Raw genomic sequence first — 16,078 nt, 5'->3', positions numbered from 1 at the left:
ATCAAGAGTTGGCCTCCATGTAAACAAATTGCATGTGATCTTGGCTGTTTTAAACTAATGGGAATTTTAGGGAGTAAATTTAACTTTCCCTTTCTCAGGGGTCTGGTGTTAAAATTATTAGATTCTGGAATGTTGGTGGAAAACACTAGTGTTGACCTCTGATCTGTCACGTGTCCATTCACCACGTTTCTTTGGCATATGAACCTCACAATATTGGTTAACAAAACAAAGTTAAGTCTTGAAGATCTGGTTGGAGTGATGTCTGTCTTATTTGAGCTAAACTTTTTTTACTTAGGATCAACTCAGTTTCCTTACAACCCCTTGACGATGCGGATGCTTAGCAGTACACCACCAACGTCCATTGCGTGTGCCCCACCATCCATGAGCCAAGCAGCCACTCACCAACAGAACAGGATATGGGAGCGAGAGCCTGCACCACTGCTTTCAGCACAATACGAGACTCTGTCTGACAGTGATGACTGAACTATGCAGAGGTTTTTTTTATTTGTGGGTCGAAAAAACTCTATTTTTGACTTATGCCCAAAGGGACTTCCCAAGAGAGCAAGGGCCACACACGAAGAAATGATGGGGAGCTATTAGAGTAAATCGAAAAGATTCCGTCTGCACAGACCATGTGTAGGAGGATCATGATCAAGGAGGGTTGACGTACTAAAGATAAATATGTAAAGACTTTTTAAGAAGTGGACTATTCCTGTTCTACATTTATTTGTAAAGAAAACCATAATGTCTTTAAATCATTCTTCTGTAAATAGAGAGTCCTTTTTGCAGTGTTTTTTCCCTTGCTATAGTCTCTGGTGTACTTACGTTCAAATCATTGCATAAACCTTGGGGGTCATTTTGTAATTTTTTTTAAAGCATTTTCTCAAGTGTAGAGTACTCTTCATACCTTACTCTCCCAACCAACAAAGCATCATTGCCCGTTAATGCAATGCCACCTCTTACTGGTGGTGTGCTTCAATCTAATTTTTCCCTAGACACAGTGGTGTTCAAGCTCTTGTGAAAATGTTGATTTTTAAGACTGACCCCTTAACAAATTCTGTACATTAACATAGTCAGGTCTGCTGGGGTAAGATTATATTTCTTTGATTTTTAAATTTCTGCCACATTGTAAATTTTCAGTGCAGTCAGTTTTATTTAGCAACACTGCAGAAATATTATTGCATGGGTATGTTATGGTTCAGTTTAAAAAGAAAAAACAATAACAAAACAAAAAAAACCAACCAAGCAGCTTCTGGAGTCATACCTCACTGTTATGCACACTGGTAATTTAACTGTGCCCCAAAAGACTATTTTAAGGTTTTCAGTTTCTGCATTGTATGCAGCTGAAAAAGGCTACTATTTTAAACAAATTTTACTACCATATATATCCATATAAATCACAGCAGATTGCTTAACTGAACAAAGGCTCTGGGTGGGTTGTTGGGTCCATCAAGAAAAATATATCCACTGCTCTAGTTTAAAAAAATAAAATAAAATAAAGCTACTTCTGAGCTTTGTAATCAAGGAACATAAGAGTCAACTTTCTGGGCTCTGACAGCCAGTTTGAAAAAGATACTGTGATTATTGCTTACTTCATTCTAATTTTGAAACGTCTTTTAACATGCATTTTAAAACCTAGTCCAGTAAGAAAAATGATTTGCATGTAAACCTAATTTTTTATATTGAACCAACCCCTAAACTTTACTTGATAGAGAGACTCTCTCTAAAAAAAAAATTGCTTATGGTACTAGAAGAGGGTCTTTTTAATCATTCATCTGTCAGTGCCTGCTGGAATTGGAGGCCTCTACTGTAGTAATATACATGTAGGACATGTATACATGCATCTGATTAGTATGGCCACTGTGTCAGCTGAAATCTGTTTGCCATGTTTCACTTTTATATGGTTGCACTGGCCCCAGGACCATGAGTTTAAGTGCTCTGGGGTACAAGGAGACAAGTATTGATATGGAGAGAAAACTATTGAATGAGTGGGTGGTAAAGTCAAATATTAAATGAAACATTTAAGCAGCATGTGACCCTTCAGCAATTGGAAACAAGACCATATTCAGCATTTGTCTCAGGAAGAGGGTGTCAAACTTATCACGATCTTTCAGCCTACTGAAAACGGTTTAATTTTAGACCTGTATTTGCAATTCCTTATGTCTGGAAGGTATAAAAATTTGTTTTAGCTGTAACTTGGAGTCCATGCAAGTGCTGTGTTTTATAGGTCTGTGATGCCCTTTGCCTGTAGTTAACAAATGGGAAGAGGTACAGAACCCTTTGTGCTGTAAATCTTTTAAAGTGTGATGGTGTTCATTGAAGAGAGCCCCAGGTTGCCCCAACTGTAGGAAAGAGAAAGCAACAAGAGATTTGACTCCTCTTTGCTAGTTTGCAAACTGTCTTGGAAACCTCATGAGGTGTAAGGATTGCAGATTTGCTTTGCTGGTGTCTTTAAATGCTGTATCCTGCAGAGTTAAAATTGGTTGGAAGTGTTAAAATCTTTAGACTTCCTGAAAACGTGAAAACCCTGAAGCATGTCAGGTGTAAAGTGAACAACTGTGTTTGGAATTCCTATCCCCCTGATTTTAACTTTCCTTTATTTTCTTAACTCATCTTCAAGGACACACTGCTATAAGTTGGTCTCCCCATGTTGTGAATTTAAATTTGGGAAAGTGAAAAATGGAGTGCTATTCCAAAGTAGTTCTTTTCTCCTGTCCTCAGTGTAACGAAAACCATAGTATGTTTGAAATAGAGGCTTGTACCTGCAAAGCCTGTAGCTAATTGTACTGTATGAACATCTGTTCTTTAGCCTAATTTACATAAAGGAGGGAAATCTGTGTGTTCTCTTTATTGCTGCTGCAAGGTATCCTAACTAAATAAGGGTAGTCAAGCAGCCTCTCCTTTGAGGAATAACCCTCACAGGCATAGGATAAGAGTGGCATTTGCCCATCTAATTTCGTTTTTCTTATTGTGAAGCAATTTTTTTAGGGTTGTTCCCTAAGTTTTAATTTTTGATAACACCCAGAGCCTAAGCATTATTTTAAATTCCAGTAGCCTTTGAATATGGAATTACACCTGGTCTGTTTCAAACAGGAAGGTGTCTGTAAATCATTGTTTACAAAAGTAGTTTACTACAAATTTGTAACTGTTGATTTCTGATCAGCGTTTTCTCAATGTTTTCATCTTGGTATGTTCAGTGATTCTGATATGAAAACATTTAAGACTTGAAAAAACCCATGTGTCATGCTAAAATTCAATTTTTTTCCACAAAATGTCTTCAGTAGACAATGACTTCTAGATTCAGACCAATCAATAAAGGGGATCCATTTCCTCTTTCTCTGTGTCCCTTTTGTTTTGCAGCATCAAGCTGTGTTGATGAGAATGACAGACAACACTCTACAGAAATAGCTGAAGCACCCTCCTAGGGCACTGAAATTCAAGTAATCTCAGATTACAACACTAGACTAGACCATTAGAGTTCTAGGAAGTAGATGTCCATGTAGCCAAAAACACGCATCTGGTAACTGCATGCTCATGCTACAGTGAATGTGATATAAAATGCATAGGCTATTTAGTCCTTCATTCTCTGTGAGCACACCTGAGCCTGTAATTGTTGTGTGTTTTCTTTCCTTAGCAATTCATGGGGGAGACAAACCTGCACTCGTAATAATGGAAGCCTAAGCTTAGAAATCAGGCCCCTAGCCCCACTATTCACTAAACTGGCCTAAGAGTTTATGCATGCCTGCTAGGAGGCTAAGCTACACAATCTAGAGAGGACTAAAGCTGAATGCACTGAAGATTAACTGATCTGCTGCCCAACACTAGTGTAAGTAATCTGAACAGTAACAATGTTCAGGTGTGCACATCTCACCTAGGTGTGCTTTTGAATATGATGGTAAACAAACCTCTTACCCACTCTACTTACTGAAAACCCCAAAGCTAGCTCCACTTAGAATCATAGAATCCCAGGGTTGGAAGGGACCTCAGGAGGTCATCTAGTCCAACCCCCTGCTCAAAGCAGGACCAATCCCCCCAATTTTTGCCCCAGATCCCAAATGGCCCCCTCAAGGATTGAACTCACAACCCTGGGTTTAGCAGGCCAATGCTCAAACCACTGAGCTATCCCTCCCCCCACTTGTCTGACACTACTTAAGTAGGCAGAATTACTTGCTTTAACAGTCCTTGGAATTGCTATAACAATCTTTATTATAGCCTTCCCTCATCAGTAGGCTTGCTCTAAACTGTTCAAAAGCTATTTGGGTTACACCCCACCACCTGCACATCAGTACTAAGTACAGTGCTCTAGGCTGGGGAGGTACTCCTGCCATTGCTTTTGAGCAGAACAACTTCCTCTTGCAGCAGGAATCTTTGGGTGTTTAGCAACAGCCAATAATTGAGTTTTGTAACCTGAAATTTACACTTTGGAAGGAAGATCTTTAACAAGCAGTTAATTGGGTCTGGCTTAGTAAGTGCACCCTGGGCAAAGGAGATCTGATTTCTGAACAAACAAATGACTGGTCTTGGGACCACAGAACAATCTTTCCCTCACAAAGGGTGAATTTGTGGATACTTACTGTGGTCTAGGCTAGAGGAGACACAGATCTGTTCTCCAGTACAGATAGTTTCCATTTTTGAAAGGTGCTGAAATCTGCCAAGTCTTTCAAAAGGGCTCTCATTTCCATTTTATAGAGGGGAACTGAACCAGACTAAGTTAATGACAATCCTAAACATGATTCACAGTACCTAAAGGTCAACTGTGAATGGGTCCTATTGTGCAAGCCCCTGTGGACTAAGCCTGTGCCAGCCTCTCTCCACCTGCCCTTACACTGTACACAGACAAGAGAAAGTACTATAACAGAAGCCCTGTGAACAATGCAATGGTGGCAGGGTGCATGTTTGTTCTACAACTTTCTGGTTTTGTTTTTTTTAATAGTTTCAGTGGGGCTAGGGTGGGAGAGACTACAGGAAAGCCACTGCATACTTCTGTTCCTCAGGCCCTGCTTGAATTGGTTCCTGCAGCTGGTTCAATTATTGTAACAGTCACATGGCTAGGAGAAGGGGGATACCATATGGGTTCCAGACTACCCCCCTCTATAGCAGTACCTGCTTGACTTAAGAATCCCAGGGTTTATACCCTACCCACTTGGTAATCCTTCTCTACAGTAGCCTCTCCCAGCAGTCTAGCTGTTGGAAGAAAAAAAAAAGCAGGTTCAGTCTGTATTAATTCCATCCCTTTTCCCTTAAAAGCTAAATGAAACTGCTTTTTACTACCATCCTCTGCTCTCCTTCCTTCTCTGTGTCTCTGCATGGTGGTGTGGCCCCTAGTGGTGCACCAGCAGGGCAAAGGGAAAGTGAGACAGCACTAGTGATAATTTTACAGTTTCAGCTGAGGCATTCAGCAGGAGCTCCCATGATTGTTGTAATATTTAAAAGGCACTGGTCAACACTTCAAGTGAATCCACTTCCCATAGTAGCCACAGACCACAGATTAAAGCAGAGGCTAACATTTAAACTTGTTTCAGAGTAACAGCCGTGTTAGTCTGTATTCGCAAAAAGGAGTACTTGTAGCACCTTAGAGACTAACCAATTTATTTGAGCATGAGCTTCAGCTCACTTCATCAGATGCATACCGTGGAAACTGCAGCAGACTTTATATATACACAGAGAATATGAAACAATACCTCCTCCCACCCCACTGTCCTGCTGGTAATAGCTTATCTAAAGAAATCATGGTAATTCAAATACAGTTCAGAGTTCACAGGTGCAAGGGACTAATGAGCCTTCAGTCTCCCACAATTCCATCAAAGCTTTATTTTGAGTTTGTCAAAGCCATCAAGAGCAGTACCTCCTTCCTCCCACCCCCTTGTACTTACTCAGTACTGAACCTATCGTTACCTATTTTAGTTCCCACTGAAAATGGCAACAGGTCCCAGTCTTCCTGTGCTCTGTATAATCCACCACCTTGCCTTCAGCAGTTCATTCAGTCCAAGATACTTCAAGCCTCCCTCATTTGTGCATCATATGTTCAGTTTGAGTGCTTTCTCCTCCTGGCCAGCTCTGCTAGTTCCTCCTGGATGTGCTGCCTGGATGCAGTGTCTCCTTTCAGCTCTGCCTGTTTCAGGGCTTTTTTGTACACCTGTTTTGCTTGCAGAAAGTCTTCTGCATTTAGTGGAGGAAGAAGGCTAGGTGAATGTTACACCCAGCCCCTCTGAGTGATTACACTTAAAGTGCTGCTTGGAACAGTCAGGCACAAACCAGGGAGGAGTAGGGTTTAGTTCAGGGTTGAAAGAATTGTTCATCTAGAAAATAAAGGCCAGGTCTGTCTCATTCCCTTCTCTGTCATCATGCTTTCTGTGCATGAGCAGCTGTCACTAACAGGACCAGCAGCTCACCTGGCCTGTCTCAGGCAAGATCTGAGGATGAAGGGGGTGGGGAGAGTCCCCTCCCTCCTGCCAGCCTAGAACCCAATGATTCAGTCTTGGTTGGCAGCAGTAAGACACACAAGCTTTACCAAGGGCTTTTTGTGCTTTGCTGGTTGGAGCTACTCAAAGTGTGTGCAGGCAGGGCAGCGGCCATGTCTGGGCTCCAGAATTTAAGGGTTAGAGATTAATCTTGCTCTAGGGTTGCACAATCTTCAACCCATGGAACCAACTGTATGAGGGATGGAGCACCTGCTGCAGCCAGCCCAACACAGCTACCCCTAGCTTGAGATCTCAGGCCTGGGATATTACTGCTGCAGTGTTCTCTGGCAATTACCACTACAGCCAATGCCCAATAGAGAGTGGGGTGGGTGGGGGTAGTGAGGCAATTAGTGGCTGTCAAGGAGTGGTGGGTAAGAATTCAACTCCTCAATTTAAAGTCACCTGCCTCCAAGGCACTAACTCCCTTTCTCACACACACACCCCCAGTGCAATGCAATCAATCAGTACAGGCATCTTCACCTTGACAGGTTAAAATTTGAAGGCAGCATAGACCATTGCTAAAGACAAGCCAGAGCTATTGCACTGAATGGGAAGGAGAGTAGTGATACAGGGTGCTGAAGTCCCTGTCCCATGTTCACTGCCACAGCCCAGGCCTTGCTCCCTTACTGCAGCCAGGAGAGTTATGAGCAAAGAAATCACCTTTCCTGATTAAGCTGCTTTGGCTAGGTGTCAATACTTACCTTTGTGCATCAGAATTCCTGCAAGGTTATTCAGCACCATGTGCTCCTCAGGGTGCTCAGTCTGCCTTGCCAATTCAGATGCCCTCTTCCCATGTGTATATGCCTCATCATAGAGCCCCTGGGCATCCAGCACAGTTGCTAAGTCATTCATCAGTACCACAGTCTGCACCAGGACAGGGAGAGGAAGTCTTAGAGCTGGGGGAGGAGGAGGAGGATTTTTGCTTTTAGAACTTAACCAATGGCAATGCAGATACGGGGTCCTGTCTTGACCTACAGCTATGGAAGGCTGAATATCCAGCTTAGCCTGTTCTGGCACACCAGTGCCAAGCAGCACAAAGGAGAGGATCTCATAACATCTCCCCATAGATGAACGGGTCAGTGCAATAGTAACAGAGGGTTCAATGCTGGCAGACCAGGACAGATCTAGCTCAGTCCTCCCCTCCCTGGGCACTGGCACATGTTTACTCTTGACCCCATGCAGGGACATGAGCACATAGCTGCTGCTCCAGCAAGTGCCATTCTGAGTCCAGCCATCAGTTCCCACTCACCTGGGGATGGGTCTCTCCCTGGACCTCCTTGGAGATCTGAAGTGCCCTCTCATACATTCTTTGGGCCCGAGGCAGCTGTTTGTTGGCCAGGAGGTAGCGACCGTACGAGTCCAGGCACAGACCAAGCAGGAGATACGTGTTGGCTCTTTCCTCTGCTGTGAGCAGGAAAAGAGATGGGTCAAAGCACTACCCTCTTCTCTCAGGAATGAAAACTAGACAGCACCCCCAGGGGATTTTTACCAACACCTGTGCAAGCATTGTCAAAGGATCAGCATTGAGTAATATTGCCAGAGCAACACCTGCACACTCCTGAGACAAGATCTCTGCCCTGCCCCACCTAGCTTAATGGCAAATGCAGAGGGTGAGGCACAGGTAGTGGGTATGGCTGTGACAAATGGCAGGACAGCTGGGCAGTAAAACAGATTAAGGGCTCCATGGGCACAGAGCCAGCATGAAGCATTAGAGCCAGAGCAGACACAGGGAGACTGGAGGTGGGAGTGCACAGGTGACAGGGTGGTGGAGGAAAGGAGGACAGATGTAAGTACAGGAAGGGAAGGACACAGAGCTTGAATGCAGCTCACGAAAGGAGAAGCCAGTGAGGGAACGGGAGGAAGGGGCTGTAAGAGGCAGGAGAGATGCCAATGGCAACACAGGAAGATCCCTAGAGAGGCAGAAAGCCACACTGACAACAGCAAAAGCCCAGGAGCTTCCTACCTGGGAGAACATCCTCAGGCAAGTCCTTGTATTTGGCTATCTTCTCATCCAGGGTCAGGATGCAGAACTGGTAGCCAGCAAGAGCCAGCTTGTGTCTGCACAATAAAGGGCGAAGGTCAGAGCTCAGCAAATCCAGGCCACTCCTCCCACACCGCCAGGGCAGCATTAGCTCACTACCACCACACACTGGGCATTTCTGGGAGACAGCCACATTACCATTACCCTGGGGGTCAGTTGCTTCCTGCTGTGACCCTTCCCTCACCTCCCATTCTGTTGGCCTGGTTCTTGGTCACCTCAGCAAACAGGCCCAGGGTTCTGACAGCTCTGGAGAAGTAGCCTCTCTCTTGCCCACAGGGGATGGAGTGTGCCCTGCTGCTGCCCCTGGCCTACAGACAGAGCACTCCCCTACCGCGCTGTCAAACCAGACAGCCACCAACTACATCTGTAAACACAGAAATTGAGCCCAAAGGCGTTCAGTGGGTTTTCTCTGTCAGATCAATGGGACTTGTCCCTACAGCTGTCTGCAGGTATTTCCATCTAAGTGGCAGAGACCTAGCTGGAGAGGATGATGCAGATCAGCTGGGTCTTGCCTGCTGCTGGGACACAGGTGCCACATATGTGACTCACACACAGGAAGCTCATGAAAGTCACTGACTTTGAGGTCTCCAAGTTGAGAATACCCTGTAGGATGGGTAACCCCCCAACCCTTCAACATAGGACCTCTTATCCTTCCCAGATCAGAAGAAAGAGCTTCCTCTGCCCCAAAATCACCACTGGTATCCTGGAGCTAACAATCTGCACTCCAGCCTCCCCCTGGTACTCACTGGTTCTGAGCAGCATAGATACTGGCCAGCTTGAGGGACATTTCAATGATGGCATTGTCATCCTGTCAGGAGGGAGAGAAGTCAAAGGCACATTAGAGGGGGCAGCCACAATCACTCCTCTCTTTGACCCTTACAGCAGAACCACTGCTTCCTCAGAGACCAGACACAGGCCAAGATAATGCCCTATACATGGTGTAAATGAACTGCTACCTCTAGAAGATGCTGCTTAAATGGCAGGGAAGCTCACTGCCACTCCAGTACCAGCAGCTCCCCATAGGAGGAGCTGTAGGGAATGGAGCAAGGCCACATCTTCCCCAAGCAAGAGGTAGTGTAAGGAATGCTACAGCAGCTGTGGGGACCTCACGCCCAGCAGGAAGCCTGTGGGGAGAAGCCCTTACCTGCTTCATGTCGCCAGCTAGCAAGAAGCTCATTGCTGCTTTGAAGAGCTTCTCTGCCTGAAACAAAAGAGAAAGTATATTAAAGAGCCAGCGCCCAGGTTTAGCTGGTGATAGATAGGCAATCTATGTCTGAAACTGGCCTTAACAGAATTGTTTAGTACATGGGTTCTCAAACTGGGGGTCGGGACCCCTCCAGGGGTCGTGAGGTTATTACCTAGGGAGTCGTGAGCTGTCAGCCTCCACCCCAAACGCCGCTTTGCCTCCAGCATTTATAATGGTGTTAAATATATAAAAAAGTGTTTTTAATTAATGGGGGGGGCACGGTCGCACTCAGACGTTTGCTATGTGAAAGGGGTCATCAGTACAAAAGTTTGAGAACTACTGGTTTAGTATAACCCAGCTGTGGGCCATAATACTTAACATTGTAGGCAGCCCTCTGAAGATCTCAGACACAGTACAGGGCTCTTCACAGACTCAAATGATAGGACTTTACTCACGCTGTCCAGCTGACCCCTCAGGAACGCAAGGTTTGCCATCTAGAAAAGAAGCAGGAAAAGAGCTCAGGTATGCCAAAGCTTCCCCATGTGAGGCTATTGCTGACCTTGGGCTAGCTTTGCACAAAGCTGTTTCCCCTCTTTTAACCTGCAACTTCTGCCCAGCAAACACGTGTTACCAGCTGCTGAAATTACTGCCCAGTGGAGGGCAAGGGAAGTAACAGGAATGTAAAAACACAAGACTGCAAGGGAGTCCAGGCCCCTGCAATCCAAGCCAGCCATGTCATATAATTCCAGTCATACATTTATCAAGCTCAGAGGCTGCTAGAACAGGTTTGAGCCCATGCTTGGGACAGAGAGACCGAGACCACATCCACAGCAGCTGTGAGGACCCCTGTCTCACACAGAGCTTTCCTGGGAGTATTACCAGGTCATAGGTATAGATGATGGCTCTCTTGTTGTCTGACTGATGGGAGAGTCGGACGGCTTCGTGCAGAATCCGCTCTGCTTCCTCAAGCTCCCCCTTCATGATGCTGAGCTAGAAGTGGAAAGAAGGGAAAACCTACAATGATTAGAGATCCCAGTATGTGGGAATGCTGACCCCAGGGTATCAGCAGGCCAAGCAAGGGCATCACTGTGCAGGTGAACAGACCTGTGCAAATGCTGCTTACAGGAGCAGAGACAGAACAGCATGAACTTCCAGCTGCTGCCCTGATCAATGACTTGGGAAGAGCAGTTCATCTCTGCTCTCCTTATGGGATCCTCAGTGCTAGCGGATACTTGGGTTCCCTCCCCCCATCCATGCCTCCAAGTGTCTGGACTGGCTCATCAGTAGGATGCAAGGCTGAGAGTGCTGAGTTCATCTCACAAAAGGCCTCCCATTAGGCTCTTGCAGTGGAAGTGCCCAGCAATTCGCCACCAAGCCAGCATGCTTATTTCATTGAAGTTAGTATATTTAATAAGAAAGCTAAGTGGGTAACAAGTTGAGGGTCCTAGTCTGTGACAAGAGCTCTTGGAGCTGTACGAATACAACTAATCGTAATTTAGGTCCTTGTGACGTTACCTTGGCTTTCTTCAAAAGGAATATAATGGTGTCTTCAGTTCCTGCACTCTCCCCTTCCTTTGTCTCCTTCTCTTCCTCAGCATTTTTAGAGAACAAGGTGAAAGCTGGGAAGAGAAACATTTGACTGGATGAACTTGGACAGCTGAGAGAGCTTTGTCCTTCCCTGCCCAGGGCTGCTGGATAGGGTTCCCAGCGGGAGCACGGACTTGGAAATCCCTTCAAAGAGCAGGTTTGGCTCCACAGCTTGGAGTCACTCACCCAGTGCCACTTCTACCCCACAGTGACTTGTAACAGACCCCCATTTCCACTGCACCCACATGCAAGGAGGTTTCCCATATCCCGCAGTGCCCTGGCCTCATCACCTCCACTCCACTTCCATCTCACGTCCTGCCCCCTTCCCCACCTTCCTGCCCCCAGCCCAAGCTCCTTGTCAGCACCCCGCCTACTCTGCCCTCCCCTCCTGTACCTAACAGGCCAGACATCGCCTCCCCCCACCCTGACTCCAAATAATCCCTTATTTACCAGTCTCCTCCAACAGCCACCTCCCCACCTGCCAGCCCCCCCGGTCAATAACCCCCCGCTGCCAGGCCCCCACCTGCCAGCCCCCCCGGTCAATAACCCCCCGCTGCCAGGCCCCCACCTGCCAGCCCCCCCGGTCAATAACCCCCCGCTGCCAGGCCCCCACCTGCCAGCCCCCCCGGTCAATAACCCCCCGCTGCCAGGCCCCCCCGGTCAATAACCCCCCGCTGCCAGGCCCCCAACTGCCAGCCCCCCCAGTCAATAACCCCCCGCTGCCAGGCCCCCACCTGCCAGCCCCCCCGGTCAATAACCCCCCGCTGCCAGGCCCCCCCGGTCAATAACCCCCCGCTGCCAGGCCCCCAACTGCCAGCCCCCCCAGTCAATAACCCCCCGCTGCCAGGCCCCCACCTGCCAGCCCCCCCGGTCAATAACCCCCCGCTGCCAGGCCCCCCCGGTCAATAACCCCCCGCTGCCAGGCCCCCAACTGCCAGCCCCCCCAGTCAATAACCCCCCGCTGCCGGGCCCCCACCTGCCAGCCCCCCCGGTCAATAACCCCCCGCTGCCGGGCCCCCACCTGCCAGCCCCCCCGGTCAATAACCCCCCGCTGCCGGGCCCCCACCTGCCAGCCCCCCCGGTCAATAACCCCCCGCTGCCAGGCCCCCACCTGCCAGCCCCCCAATAGCTCCTGTGCATCCAGCCCCCAGCAAACCCCAGTAACTGACCCCGTCAGCCCCCCAAAAGCGAACCCCCCTCCGCCCCCGACCACCGACTCCCGTTGCTCTCACCTGCCAGGGCGGCCAGGACGCCCCCGGGGCCGGGGCCGGGGCCGCTCCGCCCCCGCAGGGACCCCGCTCCCCAGGCGGCCCCCCTCCCGGCCGGCAGGCGCGCCCCGGAGCAGCGCCTCCCCGCGGCCGCCAGCAGGCCCGGCCCCCGGCGCAGCGCCGCCAGCATGCCCAACCCGGCCCGGCCCGCCCCCCTCAGACCCTCGGCCCGGCGCTCGGTCAGGTGCCAGGGGCCGTGACGCGCAGGCGCCAGGGGGCGGGCCCTGATCATGTGACCCGCCCGGCGGAAGTAGCGAGTTCATGTGACCAGGAAGGTGGCCAAGGGGAAGGGACGTTTGAAGGTCATGTGACCAGTTCAGCGGGGGTGGGGGGGGGCGTAGCGCGGCGGGGGTTGGGCCCGAGCCAGGCCCCAGACATGGGATGTGTGGTGGTGCGGGGCACGTCGCCTCCCAGCATGCCGTGCGGCCCCGCAGTGACATAGCCTATCCCAGCGTGCCGTGCGGCCCCCACAGAAGAGAGCCATGTCCCAGCATGCCGTGCGGCCACACAGAGAGGTATGTCCCCTCCCAGCATGCCGTGCGGCCCCCCACAGAAGAGAGCCATGTCCCAGCATGCCGTGCGGCCACACAGAGAGGTATGTCCCCTCCCAGCATGCCGTGCGGCCCCCCACAGAAGAGAGCCATGTCCCAGCATGCCGTGCGGCCCCCACAGAAGAGAGCCATGTCCCAGCATGCCGTGCGGCCACACAGAGAGGTATGTCCCCTCCCAGCATGCCGTGCGGTCCCGCAGTGACATAGCCTATCCCAGCGTGCCGTGCGGCCCCCACAGAAGAGAGCCATGTCCCAGCATGCCGTGCGGCCACACAGAGAGGTATGTCCCCTCCCAGCATGCCGTGCGGCCCCGCAGTGACATAGCCTATCCCAGCGTGCCGTGCGGCCCCCCACAGAAGAGAGCCATGTCCCAGCATGCCGTGCGGCCACACAGAGAGGTATGTCCCCTCCCAGCATGCCGTGCGGTCCCGCAGTGACATAGCCTATCCCAGCGTGCCGTGCGGCCCCCACAGAAGAGAGCCATGTCCCAGCATGCCGTGCGGCCACACAGAGAGGTATGTCCCCTCCCAGCATGCCTTGCGGCCCCCACAGAAGAGAGCCATGTCCCAGCATACCGTGCGGCCACACAGAGAGGCACGTGCCCTAGGGCTGTCAGCCCTCCAGGATTGTCCTGGAGTCTCCAGCAATTCAAGGTTAATCTCTAATTGACGATTATGTCATGTGATGGAACCTCCAGGCAGACATCCAACCAAAATTGGGAACCCTACTATCCCAGCATGCCGTGCGGCCCTGCAGAGAGGTATGTCCCAGCATGCCGTGGTCCATCTTGAATTGAGCAGATGTTTCTGCCTGCCCCCTCATAAGCAGGTCAGGGCGAGCTCATGCAAGGAGTAGAGTGATGCACTTGCTGTGCCGAAAGAGACTATGTTCTGGGTGGATGGGAGTGTGAAGGCCTCTTTGTGGACAATTCCCAGCTGTTAGTAACCATGACAGAGTGGTTATTGATAGCTGAGGCTGGAGACTTTGTCCTGTGAAGCCCTAATTCTCTAGTCCCTCGTCCTTGGTTTCTAGGGTGGAATCACTTGAGTAATTAGGCTGTTTCTGCTAGGATTACTACCAGCCTGGGTTTTAGCTTCTGTGCCTGGGTGCCATTTAGGGGTGACAGGTGCCCGTTTTTTAACTGGAAAGCTAGGTTGGAAATTTGCCCCCTCCCTCAATGTGGAGGAAGATGTACACAACTTCTTGCCCTCCCAGTTAGAAATTACATAAACTGGATTATATTATAAACAAGAAATAAGTTTATTAACTACAAAAGGTGAATTTTAAGTGGTAAAGAGGTAGCAAACAGAACAAAGGAGATTACCAAGTAAATAAAACAAAGCACGCAAACTAAGCTTTATTCACTAAATAAATTGGTTACAAATAATAATTCCTCACCTTAGATACTGTCTTAGGTAGATTCCTTCACAGGCCAGATATCTTTCCAGCTGGGGTAAGCAGTTCCCTCCCCCCCCGGCTCCAGTTCCAGTCTTTTTGTTTCCAGGCGTTTTCAAGTATCTCTCTGGGTGGGAAGGTGGAGGAGAAAGGAACTGAAGACCTTGATTGTTTTCCTCCCCCATCTTATATAGGAAAGGAGTACTTGTGGCACCTTAGAGACTAACCAATTTATTTGAGCATGAGCTTTCGTGAGCTACAGCTCACTTCATGATGAAGTGAGCTGTAGCTCACGAAAGCTCATGCTCAAATAAATTGGTTAGTCTCTAAGGTGCCACAAGTACTCCTTTTCTTTTTGCGAATACAGACTAACACGGCTGTTCCTCTGAAACCCATCTTATATAGGATTTCCATAAGGCTGGAATCCTTTGTTTGATTCCCCCGCCTCCCAGTGGAGAAGTTCAGCATTCCAGCCTCGGCCTAGGAGCAGCCAGGACAGGTTGCTGCTTGCAGGGAGCTGCCCAAGGTGAGCGTCGCTCAGATCCAGCATCCTGAGCCCCCTCCCGCGCCCCAATCTCCTGCCCCAAGCTCCCTCCCATGCCCCAACCTCTGCCGGCCCCATGCCAATTGAATTATAAACCAGAATTTCAATGAAGATCGGAAATGCCGCTTTATAGAGCTTTCTGGTTGATGAAGTGCCGGATAAAACAGCTTTTACTGTATAAGAAATGCTGATAAATAATCAGTGCCCTTCTCTTTGCCTCATCTGGGGGTTGAAATCAGCCTTCACCCGAATAAACTATCTCTAATTACTGTATCTGTGGTGACGCTAATGATTTCCCAGCTTCTCCCTGCCCTCTGCTGTTTTGATTACAGGGTTCACTTGGGTGTCACGGGAGATGGAGGCCACTTTGCCAGCAGTGGCAGAGCAGCTTTTGAAAGAGATACAAAAGGCTTTCCAGGAGACCGCGCATGGTATGTGGAGAAAAGCAAAGTCATACTGGGGTGTTTGTGGTGCACTCGTAGCTTGGATAGGACGCTGAAAAGCTTGGAGATCCTATGTGGGAAAAAAACCAACTCCTGCCCTGTGGTGCCCTGCCCTCTCTGTAAAGAGACGTGGCCACCCACTGTGGTTTATAAATACCAATAATGTCATAGCTTTCTGTGGGTCAGGCATTCAGCGTAACCTTGCTCAGTTCTTCTGAGGCCCTAATATGTGACCTTCAAAGAACTTAGAGGGACTTGAGCTTTGGAAAATGCTGAGCTCTTGCCCTTTGAAAATGGGGCTCTTTTAAAGGGACCCAAATGGGAGGCCCCAAAATTGAGGTACCCAAAATCCATAGTCACTTTTGAAAATATAGGCTATCTTGTAGTTACTCATAAGCATCTCATTTCAGCAACATTGTACAGCCAGTATTGTGAAGCTTTTTCGTTCAGTACCCCCTCACTTTACTGCATGTGGGTCATCCGTACTTCCAGTTTTACCCATGCTAGGCCAACTTTCTGAGGCTCTAAGACGGGTGGGCAAATTTTTTGGCCCGGGGGCCACATCGGGGTTGCAAAACTGTGTGGAGGGCCGGGTAGGGAAG

General features: G+C 49.1%; 3 protein-coding genes across 20 annotated transcripts in view; 2 read left to right on the top strand and 1 right to left on the bottom strand.

The window, feature by feature from the left end:
* The window catches only part of NCOR1 (nuclear receptor corepressor 1), a 115,092-nt gene extending 112,255 nt beyond the window's left edge, over positions 1-2,837 (top strand). For all 13 annotated transcript variants that reach the window (XM_048823629.2, XM_075120947.1, XM_048823628.2 and 10 more), the window contains one exon: positions 296-2,837. In XM_048823629.2, coding sequence (XP_048679586.1) covers positions 296-483 — 188 coding nt within the window. In that variant the 3' untranslated portion in view covers positions 484-2,837. The remainder of the gene's footprint in view (positions 1-295) is intronic.
* A 2,735-nt stretch (positions 2,838-5,572) lies between these two features.
* Positions 5,573-12,790, bottom strand: TTC19 (tetratricopeptide repeat domain 19). 2 transcript variants are annotated; one of them, XM_048823645.2, is made up of 10 exons: positions 12,508-12,790; positions 11,204-11,307; positions 10,568-10,678; positions 10,144-10,182; positions 9,647-9,703; positions 9,249-9,310; positions 8,425-8,519; positions 7,711-7,865; positions 7,163-7,325; positions 5,573-6,159 (listed from the first exon to the last, which is right to left on the bottom strand). In XM_048823645.2, the coding sequence occupies exons 1-10, from the start codon at positions 12,773-12,775 to the stop codon at positions 6,026-6,028; spliced, it is 1,188 nt and encodes a 395-aa protein (XP_048679602.2). In that variant the 5' UTR covers positions 12,776-12,790; the 3' UTR covers positions 5,573-6,025. The 2 variants fall into 2 exon arrangements, with proteins under 2 accessions (XP_048679602.2, XP_048679603.1); XM_048823646.2 differs by having other exon boundaries at positions 7,711-7,862; positions 12,508-12,620.
* A 630-nt stretch (positions 12,791-13,420) lies between these two features.
* Positions 13,421-16,078, top strand: part of ZSWIM7 (zinc finger SWIM-type containing 7) — a 31,730-nt gene continuing 29,072 nt past the window's right edge. The window contains exons 1-4 of one of the 5 annotated variants that reach the window (XM_048823651.2): positions 13,421-13,609; positions 13,792-13,854; positions 14,895-15,015; positions 15,366-15,464. In XM_048823651.2, the coding sequence (XP_048679608.1) occupies positions 13,577-13,609; positions 13,792-13,854; positions 14,895-15,015; positions 15,366-15,464 (316 nt within the window). In that variant the 5' untranslated portion in view covers positions 13,421-13,576. Of the gene's footprint in view, positions 13,748-13,791; positions 13,855-14,894; positions 15,016-15,365; positions 15,465-16,078 lie in introns of all 5 variants that reach the window. The other 4 variants (XM_048823653.2, XM_048823654.2, XM_075120954.1 and 1 more) reach the window with 4 other exon arrangements.

Source organism: Caretta caretta, chromosome 17 (assembly GCF_965140235.1).
Source record: "Caretta caretta isolate rCarCar2 chromosome 17, rCarCar1.hap1, whole genome shotgun sequence".
Lineage (NCBI taxonomy): Eukaryota > Metazoa > Chordata > Testudines > Cheloniidae > Caretta > Caretta caretta.
The sequence above is the reverse complement of the archived record's forward strand: the minus strand, read 5'-3'. Positions and strand labels throughout refer to the sequence as shown.

Excerpts from the sequence above, each read along its gene's own strand:
- TTC19 (XM_048823645.2), bottom strand. The coding sequence starts at position 12,775 with ATGATCAGGGCCCGCCCCCTGGCGCCTGCGCGTCACGGCCCCTGGCAC. Across the intron at positions 10,679-11,203 it reads TCCTTTTGAAGAAAGCCAAG|CTCAGCATCATGAAGGGGGA; the intron begins GTAACGTCACAA and ends TTCCACTTCTAG. Across the intron at positions 8,520-9,248 it reads ATCTATGCTGCTCAGAACCA|ACACAAGCTGGCTCTTGCTG; the intron begins GTGAGTACCAGG and ends TTTATTGTGCAG.